At 41.8% G+C, this 16,297-nt stretch overlaps 2 protein-coding genes across 3 annotated transcripts in view; one reads left to right on the forward strand and one right to left on the reverse strand.

Annotated features, from left to right (window-relative positions):
- Positions 1–3,876: 3,876 nt before the first annotated feature.
- Positions 3,877–10,745, forward strand: C2H2orf49 (chromosome 2 C2orf49 homolog). The gene is made up of 4 exons (XM_033083810.1): positions 3,877–4,029; positions 5,606–5,772; positions 8,099–8,471; positions 10,593–10,745. The coding sequence occupies exons 1-4, from the start codon at positions 3,892–3,894 to the stop codon at positions 10,647–10,649; spliced, it is 735 nt and encodes a 244-aa protein (XP_032939701.1). The 5' UTR covers positions 3,877–3,891; the 3' UTR covers positions 10,650–10,745.
- Positions 10,746–15,063: 4,318 nt separating this feature from the next.
- Positions 15,064–16,297, reverse strand: part of FHL2 (four and a half LIM domains 2) — a 37,007-nt gene continuing 35,773 nt past the window's right edge. For both annotated transcript variants that reach the window (XM_033053504.2, XM_033053503.2), the window contains exon 6: positions 15,064–15,951. In XM_033053504.2, the coding sequence (XP_032909395.1) occupies positions 15,800–15,951 (152 nt within the window). In that variant the 3' untranslated portion in view covers positions 15,064–15,799. The remainder of the gene's footprint in view (positions 15,952–16,297) is intronic.

A 16,297-nucleotide genomic window follows, 5' to 3' on the forward strand; every position in this document is an offset into this window, starting at 1 on the left:
TGGCGGCGGCCGGGGCCGCCTCGGGGCGCGCTGGGATCCGCCGGCGGCGGGCGGGGGAAACGCGCCGCTTCCGGTGCGGCGCCGGCCCCGCCCCCGGCCCGCGTCACCGGGCACGGCCGGGCCCGCGTCCGGTCACGTGCGGGAAAGCGCGCCCGCGCCGGCCGGGAGAGCACCGCGGGGGCGCCCGGGGAGCTCTGCACCGCGACAACAGACCCGCGCCTTTAGTTTGCTTTCACATTCACATTCACACTTTTAGTTTTGTACTTTATATATATATATATATATATATATATATATATGAGGTGTATAAGAGAGTCCAAAGCCTTGGGATGCACACACACACATATATGTGTCTGGGAGATGCTTTTTTCAGATTCCCAGAAAGTGCCCTCACTCAAATTTGACTCAATAATAGCAACAGTAGAAGTCTCATATCTGAGACTTACAATAATGTTGTTTGTATATAGTGTTTTATATATTATAGGATACATATATATTATACTATCACTAATATTTATGTATCTATATAACTCTCGACTATTATACGTTTAAAAGATAAATTACTTGTCGGTAGAATTGCCTTGTTAAAGTTGAGAGGTTGACATGCCTCAGTGACCTAGGAGGAGGTTAGCAAAGCTTGGCGAGAAGGATGTGCTACTGATAGTGGAGACGAAGAATGCAAGCTTTATGGGCCACAAATACTTTTGGCAGAATTCCCAAGATAAGGAAGAAACTCTCAAAGCCTACTCAACAAGTCGGCTGAAATCAGCTCCGAGTGGGTAAAAGGTAATTCCGGCAGGGGGAGAGCCGCGATCACTACTCACGGCCACCGATCTCAGAAATCCACTGGCTCAAGAGAAGAGAAGGAGCGTGCGGGCTAATTAGCTGGAGAAGTGTGGGAATCATTGACCTATAGAAGGCTAATTAATGAAAGAACCAAGTAATTTGTAGCCAATGCTTTTGTTTGCTGAAATATGTAAATGGTAAATTTTGATGGTCGTCATGCTGGCTTTGTGGATTTGCCGCCCAGCACGTCTTTCTGCACAGAACTGTAAATAATTAAAATGTCTCAATTCTCTGTGTGGATTGGCCTCTTGCACACGGGATGAAAGAAGCTATTTTGGGACGACTCATACAGCTAATGAACAAAATAAAGCGAAATGTATGAGAAATTATGTAAAACATTCCTTTTCTAATTGTAAAATCTTAAAAAGAAAAATAATGGAAAATTGTACCTGGTATAATTTATTTAAAAACACCCTATTGCATTAACAAAAAATACAAAAAAAATCTCTACTATGACATGCAATAGAATCATTCAACAAATCTATGAAAACAATATGGCTCATTAAAATTCTATTATTTTTACAGCAATTGGAAAAGAAACACTATATTTTTATTAGACCTTTTACATTTCATCCCTTTCAGAACTTTATTGTGAGAGTACATGCTTTTGTTAATCAAAGAGGAACTATAATTTTGAGTACAAATGCCTGCAAAGTAAATAGTAGCATGAGAAAATCACAGGGTAAAAATGTTGATCAGCTCAACTAATTTGATTAGCAAGGATATGTTTCTGTAAGGCAGAACTTACAAGGTGCTTTAGGAAGAGGGAGATGATCCACGTAATTTAAAAGAAAGTAATATAATTCATTGAAAATATCCAAAATACAGGCTGAATATTCACCCTAGAAGCTATAGTCATTTACAAGATTACTTGAGTTCAGTTGATTTTGTGACATAATTGGCTGAAGTGAGAAATGAATGAGAAAATGAAAATAGAACTGGTCTATAGCTGTGTGCCTACTGGGCACAAAATTATAAAGTTGGGGCTTTGGGCAGCCCTGGCACCCAGCCCGTGCTTCCCCTTGGATGCAGCTTCCCTGAAGAGAAAAAGCGCAAGGGAATTGTATATACTGCCAGAAGACACATTTAAGGAAGCCATATGATATAATGTTACTACTTACTCTTAAATGATTTTTAAATACTGAAAATTTGAATTAATGACTTTTGAAGTGCTGCAGGTATGCAGCTCTAATGTGCCCTACATAGTCATGTATCTGCAACTCCTTCCACGTGCATGTACTTTTATCGCATTGCCTGTGTAAAATGCATCAAGTACTTCAAATTACTTTGTAATTTTATGTTGTAACAACTACATGGTTATTTACACATGTAACCGTTTGTAATTCCCTATTCTTCTTTTAAACATGTAAGCGGGTGGCAGATTCCAATGGGCAGGCAGCTATTGTACTTTGGAATTACAAAGCAACTTTTGTTGTTGGCTATTAAGCAGCGTTAACCAGTGGGTGTCGCAGCTATGGGCAGGACGGAGATCGTGTTTAATTCCTTAGCAAAGTTCCAGCTTGTAGCAGCATAAAGCGTTCATACTCCTGTATGCTGACAGAATGACAATAAAATAGATGTTCTCCCGCTTCCATGCTATCAGCTGGGGGGTGACCTCAGCTTATCAGCAACACCTAACTCCCTCAAGGGCAGAGAAGCCTTGCAGAGAAACCCAGACAAAACAGAGAGCTGTACAATCACCAGCTGTATGAAATTTAATAAGGGCAAGTGCTGGATTCTGCACCTGGGATGGGGCAACCCCGGATATATGGAGAGATTGGGGAACAAGAGGCTGGAGAGCAGTGCCATGCAAAGGGAGCCGGGGGCAAGCTGAACATGAGAGAGCAGTGCCCGGGCAGCCAGGAGGGCCAGCCCTGTCCTGGGGACATCAGGGACAGCATCACAGCCGGGCAAGGGAGGGGATTGTCCTGCCCTGCTCTGAGCTGGGGCAGCCTCACCTCCAGTGCTGGGGGCAGTTCTGGGTGCCACAACACAAAAAAGTAATAATGCTGTTGGAAAGCATCCACGAGGGTGAAGGGCCTTGAGGGGAACCAGTGTGAGGAGTGGCTGAGAACACTTGGTCTGTTCAGCCTAAGGGAGACTGAGGGGAAACCTTATCACAGTCTACAGGTTCCTCATGGGGCAGGCACTGATCTCCTCTCTGTGCTGAACCCAGTGTCAGGACCCAAGGGAATGGCCTGAAGGTGTCTCAGAGGAGTTTAGGTTGGATATCAGAAAAAGGCTCTTCATCAAAGGTGGTCAGGCACTGGAACAGGCTCCCCAGGGAAGTGGTCACAGCATCAAGTTTGACAGAGTTTAGGAAGCATTTGGAAAACGCTCTCTGACATAGGATGTAACACTTATGGCTGTCCATGTGTAGGGCCAGGACCTGGACTTCGATGATCCTTGCGAGCCCCTTCCAACTCAGGACACTGTGTGATTCTGTGCGTTTCCCCTGACCCGGCTGCCCCGTGCCGCCCCGGAAGGACGCGCTCCCGCTGTCCCGGCCCGTCTGCCCCACTCCCGCTGTCCCAGTCCCCTTGTCCCGGCCCGGCTGTCCCAGTCCCGCCGTCCCAGTCCCGCTGTCCCGGCCCGGCTGTCCCAGTCCCGCCGTCCCAGTCCCGCTGTCCCAGTCCCGCTGTCCCGGCCCGGCTGTCCCGGCCCGGCTGTCCCAGTCCCGCTGCCCCAGTCCCGCTGTCCCAGTCCCGCTGTCCCGGCCCGGCTGTCCCGGCCCGGCTGTCCCAGTCCCGCTGCCCCAGTCCCGCTGTCCCAGTCCCGCTGTCCCAGTCCCGCCGTCCCAGTCCCGCCGTCCCAGTCCCGCTGTCCCGGCCCGGCTGTCCCGGCCCGGCTGTCCCAGTCCCGCTGCCCCAGTCCCGCTGTCCCAGTCCCGCTGTCCCAGTCCCGCTGTCCCGGCCCGGCTGTCCCAGTCCCGCTGTCCCAGTCCCGCTCCATCCCGTGACGCCACCGCGGCGCGCGGCTGCTCTGGAAACGCGTTTCCCTCGGCGCGCGGGTTTGTGGGAGTGCGGGAAGGGGCCGGGGAAGAAGATGGCGGCGCGGGGCAGAGCACGGGCGGGCGGCGGCGGCGGCGAGGAGGAGCGGGGGTCTGGGCGCTCGGAGGCGGAGCTGCTGCTGCTGCACCCGGAGCTGCTCTCGGAGGAGTTCCTGCGGCTCACCCTGGAGCAGGTGCGTCCCGGGAGCCGGGCCGGGCGGAGCGGCGGCCCCTGAGGCGGGGCGAGGAGAGTCACGGCGCCCAGGGAAGAGCCGGCACCTCGTCGGTGCTCTGGACACAACGAACGTGCAGAGAGGAGGCGCGGGAGGTGTCTCCGTGTTTGTGGTTAAACACCGGGACTGCTAAAGGGCAATTTGCCCAAATCGGGACAGTGTCTGCATGCAGTAAAACTGGCTGTGGAAGGATGAGCTGTTTACATTGTTAAAGTTGCCACGTCCGTACCCAGCGTATCCTGCTCTAGGTGACCCTGCCTTGGCAGGTCGGCTGGACTAGATCATCTCTGGAGGTCCCTTCAGCCCTAATAGTTCTGTGATTCTGTGAGTTAAAGGAATACAGCCTATGTAATCAAGCTAATTAATTAGTCAAGCTAATGCTTTAATGTGTAAATATTGATAGTTGACAATAGAAAAATAATTGAGTTTGAAAGACAGTTTAGGACTATACAAAGCTCTAGTCAATGTTTGAAATACTAGTTATTGCCTTGGCTGAAAATTTCAGGTGCATGAAACAATAATAATCAAAGTTTCAGGGTTTTGAATAAACTTAAAGAATTTTCATATGCTTTTGTCTGTGTAGCCTATATGGACAGGTTTCAGGCCAACATCAAAAGTCATGAAATGCTGCTAGAACTGGTAGCAGCAGAGGTTTGACCTGCTCTCGATGACCTCGATTTGTAGGATGTTAGTGGAATTTTTTCTCATCCCATAAATTTGACATGAAGTACCAAGAAATCTTCACAACCTGATACACAGCTATAAGGAAAACTGGTGTTCCAACTGGTGGTTCTTAGAATCACAGAATAGTTAGATTGGAAGGGAATTCTGGAGTTCATCTTGTCCAGCACCCCTGCCAAGGGAAGTGTGTTTAAGAGTGCATGAAAACATAATTCATCAACAGTATGTCCATCATAACTTCTCCAATTTTTTGGCTGCTATTTTCCTTGGGAAAGCTTGCGGTGTTTTGGGTAGAGAGGGGCTGCAGGGTTGACCTGTGTGGGCAAAGGTGAATAACTGCCCAGTGCTGGTCACAGCTGGATCCATATGTCTCTCACACTGTCAAAGAATGCAGCCCATCACACCCCAGAATCTGAAGCAGAGTTGCTCATGGCATCTGTGCACAAATGCACTGAAAAGAGCAGCAGGCACTTGGGGTCAGGAGACTCCAAAGGACACACAGGAGGAGGCACATGAGGAAACATGTGAAGAAATGCACTTGCAGGTGGTGGAAAAAGAAACTATTATGCACTGACCAAAACATCCTGTGTTTCCCGTTGCCTCACTGAAGGGACAGGCTGAGTGTAATCCACAGAGAAAATTAAGGAAGGCAGTAGGAAGGTAGGAGACCAGGCTGTTGTTTTCACTGGGCAGTTCATGGTCTTTCCAAACTGATCACCCCAAGCCACCCCTTTACTTTTGGAACCCTGGTCCAATGCAATACTTTACTGTGGATTTTGAAATAAGAAATTATGCCACTCAGATGGTTGGATGTTGAATTTGTCATAAAATAACAACTTTTTTCTGTTCTCCACAGAAAAATATATTAGTTGAAAATGATGTGAAGATGGACAAAGATGGGCTCACTGATCTCTATGTTCAACATGCCATTCCCCTGCCTCAGCGTGACTTGCCAAAAAGTAGATGGGGAAAAATGATGGAAAAGAAAAGACAGCAAAATGTCTTGAAAAGTGAGAATAAAAGGTAATTTAGCCTTATTGGGCCAGACTTGGACAATTTAGGACAATGTATTTAGTTTAATCTTTGCCTGATTAATGAAGCTTGAATAGCTTTTGGATATTGTTACAGTTTACAGAGAATGCTGTGCTGGCTTGCCTGTGTCAGAAGTGCTGGATTCCACTACTGCAAAAATAGAAAATAGGGAGAAGATTTTTTTTTTTCTTTTGTCATCTAAATGTTATTAATGCTATCTAGCTTATAGTGCTTCTTTTCACAGAACTGTCTGTCTTACACATCCAATTTAAGTACTGAAAGGCTGCAGTAAGGCCTCCCTGGAGCCTTCTCTTCTCCAGGATGAGCGGCCTCCATTCCCTCAAGCCTTTTCTTGTGATCATTTTCATGACCCTCCTCTGGAGCTGCTACATGTCCTTCCTCCAGAGGCTCCAGATCTGGATGCAGTGCTCCAGATGGGGTCTCACCAGAGCAGAGTAGGGGCAGTATAATCATTTCCCTTGACCTGCTTGCCACACTGTTTTGGATGTGTTTGGCTTTCTGGGCTGTGAGCACATGTGGCTGGCTCATTTCCAGCCTCTCATCCACCAGTGTCACCAAATCCTCACCAGGACTACTCTCAATCCCTTCACCCCCAGTCTGTATTGATCCAGGGAATTGATATTGTTCCTTCATCCCCCAGCATGTATTGATCATGAGTTATTGGCAGATTTCAACATACTTTATCGTGAGGAGAAAGGACATATTTTTTTGGTCACTAATTATAATTGCTAATTGTATAATCTATAATTGCTAATTAATAATCATGTTTGCAGTGTTTAAGGAAAGTACTAAAAGCATATTTAACTATGCTTGCTCCTGGAAAGGGGTGATCTACTCTATCTAGAGTGAGGGGTGCATGCAGCAGCAATTTTGTGTGTCTATTTCAAAACTAATGTTTGCTTTCTGAAAGAAATATTCTGCCTTTCTTGTATTTGCTCAGAAAGCAAAATGTTCTTCAAAACTTTGCTCAACCTTCCGCCTACCCAAGACTTTGACATGTGATAGGCCTGAGTGGTGTTCTGATATTTTCAGCAGTAAATTCTAAAGAAAAGTGGATGGCAATTCCTGTACTTTTTCAATTTTACAGCTTGTTGATGTCTGGAGTCTCCTAGCTTTACTGAAGTTTCTAACTGAAGAGCTAAACAAATTCTGTCAAATAATCTGGGGGTTTTTAGATGTTTCTTTGGTTTTTAAAATTGTAGCAGTGCCTAAACCACTGAGCTGTCTTTTGTCAGGTTTATTTTCCATGTGCATAAGAGGTTATAGTACCTCAGTTTGTTTACATCTGTGGACTTGAGGATGGAAGTGGGAGGTTTGTTTTTGGATAGGAAACTGTTAGTGTGCTGAAATAGATGCAAAAGAGCTTTTTATCAAAACTGAAAACTGAAAATTTAAGTTTTTAAACAGGAATATTATATCTCTTAATGGTGGTTTGGGTTTTTTATTTGTTAAATCCGCACTTTCCGAACACTTTGTGATTCTTGAGCATTGGATTTTTAAAACTCTGAATTCATATAGTGTGAGTTGCATTAACTTTGTACCTTTTTTTTCCTCAATCAGGATGTTTCTGATAATACTGTTTTGATATTAGCTTGATAATATTCCTTTTCATGAATCAGTGGTTACTAAACTGACCCACTCTGACAACACATAGGCTTAAAGGCACAAACTATTAAAAAAAGTAATTAAATCCAGTTAGGATTCGTATTCAAAAAAAACCTTATTTTAAAAAGGTGTGGGTTTTTTGCTTAATGTTTTTGTTTCTTGGCTGACAATCTTTTGGGCTTACTTTAACATTTTGATTTTGAATAAGAGTGGAAAAAGGGAATTTTAGAAGCATCAGAATATGAGATAATGTTCCTGCAGGTAAGGCAGCACACCTGTTCTTAAATTTTGAAATTTCATCTTTTGAAATGCTTAACACTTATTATTTCTGTAGTTACTCCAGAATAGCTACAGTGGTAGAAACATAGTGCCTTTGGTTTTACAGCTGTAGTTGTCTGCTTAGACAGTTCCTCACACAACTATTCTTGCTAAGGAACACTGGTCCTCACACAACCCCCTGTGCCTTTATATTTTGCATTTATATTTTTATTACTTTTTATTTTTATTGAAGTATATGTAAATGTATATATTTATTTTTAGTTAAGTTTGGAGTATCTCAGAGTTTAATGTTAATATTTTGGGATATATATTTAGGTAGAATAAAATTAATTTTCACTACTCATGTCATGGATATGCTATTTTTTGATCATCTAACCTACTTTTCTGAGAATTTTATGATTTGTATTTTCAGTGTTACAACAGTGGAAGGTTTAAGGAAACGGCCATTAATTGTATTTGATGGCAATTCAACAAGTACAAGCATAAAGGTGAAGAAGACGGAGAATGGAGCTGCCGATCGTCTGAAGCCTCCTCCTGCTGGAAGCACCACCAACACAGTTAGAAGATTGTCAGTTCCTTCAAATGCCTCAACATACATTTCAGCCTCCAGTTTGTCAGAGAACGCCAAGCTGGGTACAAGGAATAATGAGGCTCAGCAGAACAATGTTTCAAAGACTGACAGCAGTGTGTTGACTGGTCTGAAGGTTTACCCTTTGTCTCCAATAGCAGGAACTACTGTTGTGAAGTTAAAGAGGTCTGTTCCAAAGGAGGAATCTGATTTGCCGGTATGTTTGTGCAGTATCTTGTTTTGCAGCAATTGAGATTTGCAGGAGCCAAAGATAGAGCCTTGCAAGAGTTTTCAGGATGATTTTATTTTGGAGTAATAGTAGAGTATTTAGAAACAGACAGAAGTGTAGCTAGTTTGGGAAATATCAGAATGAAGGAAATTTGTACTTCTCAGTGGAAAGATTCTGTGTAGGTAATGGTACTGAGTGTAGCTGCCAGGTGGGGACAAAGAACAGTGGTTAGTGTTGACAATGGTGTGATTACAGGGCTGGTCAGTGAGCAAGGAGCTGTGGGCCATCTCTTAAAAACATGCCACAATACAGAGATAGATCTTAACACTTGGGTTGTATTCCTTCATTATACAAATCAAGGAGTTTTCACATTACCACTGCAATGTGGGAATATCTGGAATAAGTCTGGGCTTTAAAGGAAGAAATATCTGTTCTCAGTTGAACTGCAGGGGGAGCTTTAGATATACAGTGTGCAGTTACATTGATTAGAATTTTCCTAAGGCATGACGCTGAACTTTGTTTTCTCAATATTGTCTCATTAGAAGCAATAAAATATTAATATTAATTAAAATACTAGTATTTATTAATTAAATATTAATATATTTTTAAAAATCCTTTAATGAAAGAGTGCAGGTAATATTCTGCTGTGTGGATTGGTACATTCTATCAGACTTCTGTTAAATAAGTACCAAAACACCCGGCTTTTGTGAAAGATAGCTTTAGGAGCTTTTAAAAGAAGCATGGCTGAGGCTCTGAATGGAATTGATGGTTGAGAGGTGTGTTTCCAACTACCAGAATTACTAACTTCTTTCAGTATTTAGAACTCTTCCAAGTATTGGTCAGATCTGAACCTATAGAGATTTTGAAACTTGTCTAGTATACACCTCACAGCTTTTTTGTGTTGAATTTAAATGTTCTGTAGACACAATGACAACATTTTTAAGCTCCACTGTATGACTGACAATCAGAAGCTCTGACATCTGACATTTTACTTTCTACGCTGGCCACAGTTTAGGTTGCTCCAGTTAATAACTGTAAGTTCAGTCGTGCCTTGGTTGATGCTGGTCAGACGTGTGAAGTTAGGCAAGTGTGTTCTATGGATGTTACTCTACCATCTGAAACTAAGAATGTGCTATTGATTAGTAAGTGATGCTGTCGGGAAGAATCAGTGTACTTGGCAGATGGCTGTAAAGCCTGATCTATTTTTAGTGTAATGACAGTAAAGACAATTGTGTCTCCAAGCAAGTGACTATTCCTTGAAATTCAAGAAAAAATTAATTAATAGCTCAGAACTATCCCTATTAGCTTTGTGTCTAATTCCCTTAAATCTTTCAGTGGTTGCAGTCCACAGGATTCCTGTAAATAAGCTAACACTGAAAATCTTTTAAAGAGAAGAGAGATCTCTAGATTGTGCTCCCTGAACCAGTGTGTTGCAGTTCTTGAAAACTCATATTCCTGTCTTTACTCTGCTTATGTGAACTATTAAAGATCTAGTTTCTCAGAATTTTAAAAATTATTCTTTTCGATGGTGAAAGGGAATTATTTCACCATTTCATCTGCTATGCTTTGCTTTGGGTTTTCTCAATCTTTACATCTTGAAAGATGAACTCATCTGAGGCTTTGGCAATTATTTCTTTTACAAAGGAAGACCAAATTTTCTTTTTATTTTTAAAACTTTTTTACTATTTAACAAAAGTAAATTGGTTTCCTAGTTGTGTATTTGGGGATTTTTCCTTATACAATTCAATTTTAACTAGTATTTTAAGAAGGCAGCCTGAAATAACTTCAGAAGTATGTTTTGAAACTCCAAGATGTGCCTGTTTCTAAGCTGCAGAACTGAAAGAAATCTTTGACTATTTAATTGTAGGTTGCTGAAAACCAAAACACGTATCTGATTTGCAGGTAGTTAAATTCGTTGGTACTATTTTTATCTTCACCAGAGTTTGTTCTGTGATATTTAGCTTTCTCCACAAGATGGCAATAGAAGGCTGTTATAGTAGCCTATAGCTGACTATTGTAATAGTACCAGATTGAAATATGTCAGATTAATGACTGGCTCCTGCTTGCACAGTATCTCTAAAAATAATTATTTATTTTCTTGTATTCCAGAGTGACCTAAAGCCTTCAGAAGCAAAGAAGAAAATCCAGCATGTTACATGGCCATGAAGTAGCTAATGGTGCTTGAAACATAAATATTACTTCCATATTTTCAAATAGATAGGTCATATTTAAACAGTTTAAATAAAATTATTTTAAAATTTACAGACTTACAGAGATTCAGATTGCTGTGAAGTTTTAACAAGTTTAACAGCTCCCTCTCATAAAGCTGGAGTCACTATCACCAGTCACCTTAAAAGTATCCACTCTTGTACACCAAGTAATGAATTACAGTAATTTCATGATTACAAGCCACACCATTTTGACTAAAATTTTGGTCGGAACCTGAAGTGTGGCTTATAATCAGGTGTGGCTTATATATGGACAAAGAACAAAAAGTTGCTGTTTTAGTTTGGAGGACAGGTGTCTGCTGAGAAAGGCAGGAACTTCTCTTTGAAATGGAGAATGTAAACCCCCTCCCTCCAAATTATTATAATTTTTAAATCAAGGGGCTTTCAGGCAAAGATATGGGAATTAGAAATAACAGTTCTTTTCTAGGGAAATTAAAATAGAAATACAGTACTACAAAGAAACAAACTCCAAACCCTGACAAAGTCAGAGTACAACCTGACACCCTGTCAGGCAGGGTGTTGGTAGCAGTCCCATTAAATGGTGGCTGCATCCTCCTGCAGTGACAGATGTGATTCAGTTGAAGCAGTGCTCCTGTAGAAGGTGCAGTCCCTCCGGAGTTCCAGTGGTGATGGGGAGAAATCCGGTTTTCCTCTGGAGTCCAGTGGAGAAAGGGGCTCCCTTCGTGTCCCAAAACATCTGTTTTTATTTTGGTAAGAAATGTTGGGCTCTTCCCCCTGGCTGGAGCAACTTCCAATGGGATGCAGTAATTTTATCAGTCCCACAGTGGGACTCAATGGCCATTAGCAGAAAATGACTCCCTGGAGGAAGGATGGGTTGTGAAAAGATAAAGAACAATGCCCTGCCTGGTTTCAATGGATGGCCCATTAGCAGAATATCTGCCGTTGAGATAAGGATCACTGCCCCCACCCTCAACAGATGGTGATAGAACAGATACCTTTTATCACACTCTGTATCGTAAAGTGGGGCTTATAATGGGGTGCAGTTTATAATCGTGAAATTACTGTACTTCTTTAAAAGGTGGTGATATTACACTAGACTAAACCCCCCCCACTCTTAGTTTTCAAGATTATTATAGTTCATCTCCTCCATGTCACTGTGAATCACACATTGTTTTGCTAAGATTCAGTTTTATTCCATGTCTGGTTAAATAGTTAAAATAGCTATTGAAATTTAGACTGATACCTAGAGCCTTTGTGGCTTTAAAAAGGTGATTAATTTAGGTGAGAAAACTGACCATTCTGCTGACAAGGCAGTCTGCAGAAATTTTTTTTTTTCTTTTTGTTGCACAAGAGTAGAATTTGCAGTGCAAGTTAGGTTGGTAATAAGAGATGAACTATTTTAACATCATTACTTCAAATTGAAGTTTCTCGATATATGAAACAAGGAATGCACAGATGGAAATATGTGATTAGACTGTTTGATTTGAAACTTCGAGAGGAAGTAGTGAATGGATTAGTGCCATGTTCTCTTAAGTACACAGGCACATTTTATACATGCATAAGTGTAAAAATGTGCCAATGTAGCAAATTTGATTGTTTTCTTGGTTACAATCATGCTTATAAAATATGGGGAAAACCAGTGGAATGCAGACCAGTGCTTTCTCAGTTTACAGATGGTTGGGGAGGAACATGAATAGGAAGACAGAAGTACCTTGAGACCATTAACACATGTGCACTCTAGGAAAAAACCCACAAACCTGTTTTCCCTTCCTTTGATCATTTAAGATGGATTTTGGTTTTCTGTGAAATTTGGTGTTTTATTTGGATTATTGGTAGTGCCTCACAGGGCAAAAATTCAGTTAAGTTGATAAAAACATTTTTATTAAAACTCATTGGCTCAGGGTGAAGCCAGTTTAGATCTGTTTTAGATATGAATGGTAAATAATAATAACAATGCTCCCAGACTTGGTAAAACAAAAAAATTATCAGCTTCTGAATCCACTTTGTTAACCTAGTAAAAGAAGCTCAGTAGTGATCTGAAAGCTTGTTTACATTTTAATCACTGGTTTATATTGAAACCAAAAACTGTAGCTTAGTTCTTTATAGAAGTTCTCCATTCACTATTATGATGTAAAAGGCACTTCTTGAATGCTGTAAAATGGTAAGAATGTTTGTTTTGAAATGGTGTGACCTTTCCCTTTTACTAAACACTTGTGCAGTTTTTGTACTTGAGTACAGCAAACTTTAACGTAATGTACATTTTGTATGTAAAGACTTGTCTTTTAAGTAGCCTTATCCTATTTAAATAAATTAAAAACAAACGAAACACTGCTGCCTTGTTTTTGTGATGCAATTAAGCTTGTTCATTTTACACAGTTCTATTTCAGTGGACTTGAAGTGATCAGCAGTTAAAGGGTAAAAGGGTCATAGCTGCTTTGCAACTGTAGCAGCAGTTAGCATCACCTGAAGTGCTGTTTTTTGCACTTGTGTAACAGTCTGATGGGAATTCTGTTTTGTGGCTGGCTTCTTGTCAGTGATCTGGAGTCCGGGATGTATTTTGTGTAGTTCCAGTGGCTGGGAGCACATGTGTGTTGGTATGTGTTAAGAAAGGATATGCAGAACTGCGCTGGAATAATGGCATGGTGCTGCCCTTGCATGGTAGCAGTCCTGTTTCCAGGCTGGGATGCTTTCCAGTCTTACCATGTTTCACCTACCTTTCCCCAAAGCTGGGGCCATTTTGCCATCTGTTGTAGCACTTGGGAGGCAAGGTGCAAGCTGTGCTGCTCCTACTGCCTTTTTAGAATCATCAAGGTTGGGAAAGACTTCCAAGATCAGCAAGTCCAACCTTCAACTGAATTCCACACACACACTAAGTTGTATCACAAAGCACTGCGTCTGCATGTTTTTATGAACACTTCCAGGGATGATGGGTGACTCTACCATTCCCTGGGAGCCTGTTCCACTGCTTTACCGCATCCAATCAAGAAAATTTTCCTAATACCTGGTCTGAACTTCCCCTGTCAAAATTTGAGTCTATTTCCCCTCATCCCAAGCTGCCTGAGAGAAGAGGCCAAGCCCCACCCTGCTTGATCTCTTTTCAGGCAGCTGTAGAGAGCAGTAAGGTCTCACCTCAGCCTTCTTTTCTCCAGGCTAAGCAACTCCCAGCTTCAGCCCCTTCACCAGCTCTATTGCCCTTCTCTGGATGCACTCCAGCACCTCTGTCCTGCTTTAGTGAGGTGCCTAAAACTGAGCACGACTCAAGATGTGGGTTCTCATCAGTGCCAAGTACAGGGACACTACCCCTTTAGCCCAAAGGAATCTTCCTTCTCTCAGAAAAGTACTGGAGCAGAGCTGCAGTGTGCTGGGGGATTGGCAGACCTCTGAGGAGTGAAGTGTCTGCCTTCCTTTTGGAGGTGTGGATTAAGAGGGATTTTTGTAGCTGTTTGCTACAGCTTTCATCATAGAACGAAATCACCAAGGGGTAGAATTTGGTCATTCACTAAGTTCTGATTAGTACAGTGTGTGTTTCAAAAATGTCAGCCAGCTGAGTTCTTCAAATGGTGGGCAATAAACTAAATCTGATCTGATACATCTATTTAGATTGTAGAATTATTGAGAGGGGAATGACCTGTGAGCACTTTGCTACAAAGAGACAAATTCAAGAGTGGTGTCAGAAATAGGGACCAAACTCTCACTACCCAGTAGCACACAGAGAAAGTATGTTCCTAAATCTTAATTTCACATCTGAAGATTCCTGTTGGAGGTGTGACATACTTCTTTCCTCATTTTTCTGAACACAAATTAATTCCATCTGGAAGGTGTGCTGGGATTATACATTGCATAACATGGCCATATTTCTTGCAGTTTGCTTTGGGAAAAGGTTTATCTTCCTTTGTACTGTTTCCTTTTGATGTTACTCTCCTGCCAAAATGCCGCTGCTGACAGTTGCTGCTGTGGCAAAGGTAACAGAAATTATGCTACAACAAAGGGTATTATGTATCCCAGTGGAGAACAAAATAAAAGCATGCCCTACTAAAGCACGCCCTACAGAAGTTAAACTTCTGACTCTCACAAAGATAGATGAGTTGTCTTGACCTCCTTGCTTGCTGAGAAGAAAATTATTTTGGGCTTGAGTTTACGAACACATTTTTATCAGCTCGAGTCAGTTCAGTGCATGTTTTCACACACTTGTTCATTTTTGCTGATAGTTTTCCCACTGACTTCAATTAGTAAGAGAGTAAGTTGTACAGCAGGGCCCTTCTGAGAATTGTCCAAACTTCACACCCCCAAAAATTGGGTGCAAAAAGGGTTGTGTTTGTATGCATTGCGTTTCTTCAGAATGTGAAAGCATTTTTGTAAATATTATGTAAATGCAATTAAGCCACAATCAGTTTTATTTTAAACAATTTTATTTTGAAAAATACAATGTGCAGTGTAATGTCAACTAACTGTAATACTGACACTGATGATCAGAACTTGTACCTCACACAATGATCAGCTAGACATGCAATCAAATATGTACCTGTCATGAAGCACTCCAACTTCCACTGTTTCATCATTATCTCTTTATGGCATGTCACAAATCCATGTACATTGAAATACACTTTACTTTTGCAGTCTTTCCACAGACTTGACAGCACACACTAGTCACAAAGCTCAAGAACACAGAGGTTGCACCAGCCTTATTGGAATTGAATGGCCTTTGCCATTGATTTCAGTGGGCTGAAGGCTTCACCCTGAATATCCATCTACGAATGTATTGTGTGTTTTAATCCTTGACATTTTAATCCTAGAACTGTATCACTTGCTTGTAACAGGAATATTTTTCAGGAAAAAAAACAACCATTTAAAAAGTATGTTATGTCAAAACCAGTCAAATAGTTTTACATAATGGGTTTTGCATTAGCTTTTTGTTATTGGTAGAAATCTTAAGCACTGACACTGCTATTAGAGATTTTCAAGTTGTTTTCCCTCCAGATTTGGAGAGTATAAAGAAAAAAGGTTAAGAAATGTTAATAGTACAGTGAGACACAGAGTGGCAAAGCTAGCTCTGAACATCCATGTGTTTCAGACTATAAATTGCAAGCATGTCTTTCCTCCCTTCTTCCTCACCTCTTAGTTTGAGCTTTAAATATCCTTTCCACATTCAGGGCAAAGGATGTCATCCCTTTCTGTGAGGAAGCCACGACCCACCAATGAAAGGGAGCACTTCTTACAGTTAAAGCAATCATTATGCCACTGCCGTTCTTCAAAAGAGATGTACTTGGTTCCTCCGAGTCCTGTTTGAAAAGCAAAATCATTCTGTTACAAGAAGAGAATAGCAGGTCAGCCATCAGGTCATGCAGACTGACATGGAGATCTGACATACAGCAGTGAAAAAATGCCATTGTGACAAGACTGTGTTGCTGTGCTAATTTTGCCACCCTTACTCTGTAGCGACTAGTATTTTCATCCTCAAATACTTCTGCTGCTTTCAGCAAAGTTTATGAGCAAGGCTAGTTAACCCTAGTGATAATGGCAGAAATGAATTTCCGAGGGATGCCCCTGCAACATATGGTGGAAGAAAAGCAAAGTATCTGCCTCTGAACAGAATGCTGGTAGTTTTTTACAGAATGTTTTTTGGTG

The sequence above is a fragment of the Catharus ustulatus genome, chromosome 2 (genome assembly GCF_009819885.2).
Source record: "Catharus ustulatus isolate bCatUst1 chromosome 2, bCatUst1.pri.v2, whole genome shotgun sequence".
In the NCBI taxonomy this organism is placed as follows: domain Eukaryota; kingdom Metazoa; phylum Chordata; class Aves; order Passeriformes; family Turdidae; genus Catharus; species Catharus ustulatus.

Excerpts from the sequence above, each read along its gene's own strand:
- C2H2orf49 (XM_033083810.1), top strand. The coding sequence starts at position 3,892 with ATGGCGGCGCGGGGCAGAGCACGGGCGGGCGGCGGCGGCGGCGAGGAG. Across the intron at positions 4,030-5,605 it reads TGCGGCTCACCCTGGAGCAG|AAAAATATATTAGTTGAAAA; the intron begins GTGCGTCCCGGG and ends TGTTCTCCACAG. Across the intron at positions 5,773-8,098 it reads TTGAAAAGTGAGAATAAAAG|TGTTACAACAGTGGAAGGTT; the intron begins GTAATTTAGCCT and ends TTGTATTTTCAG.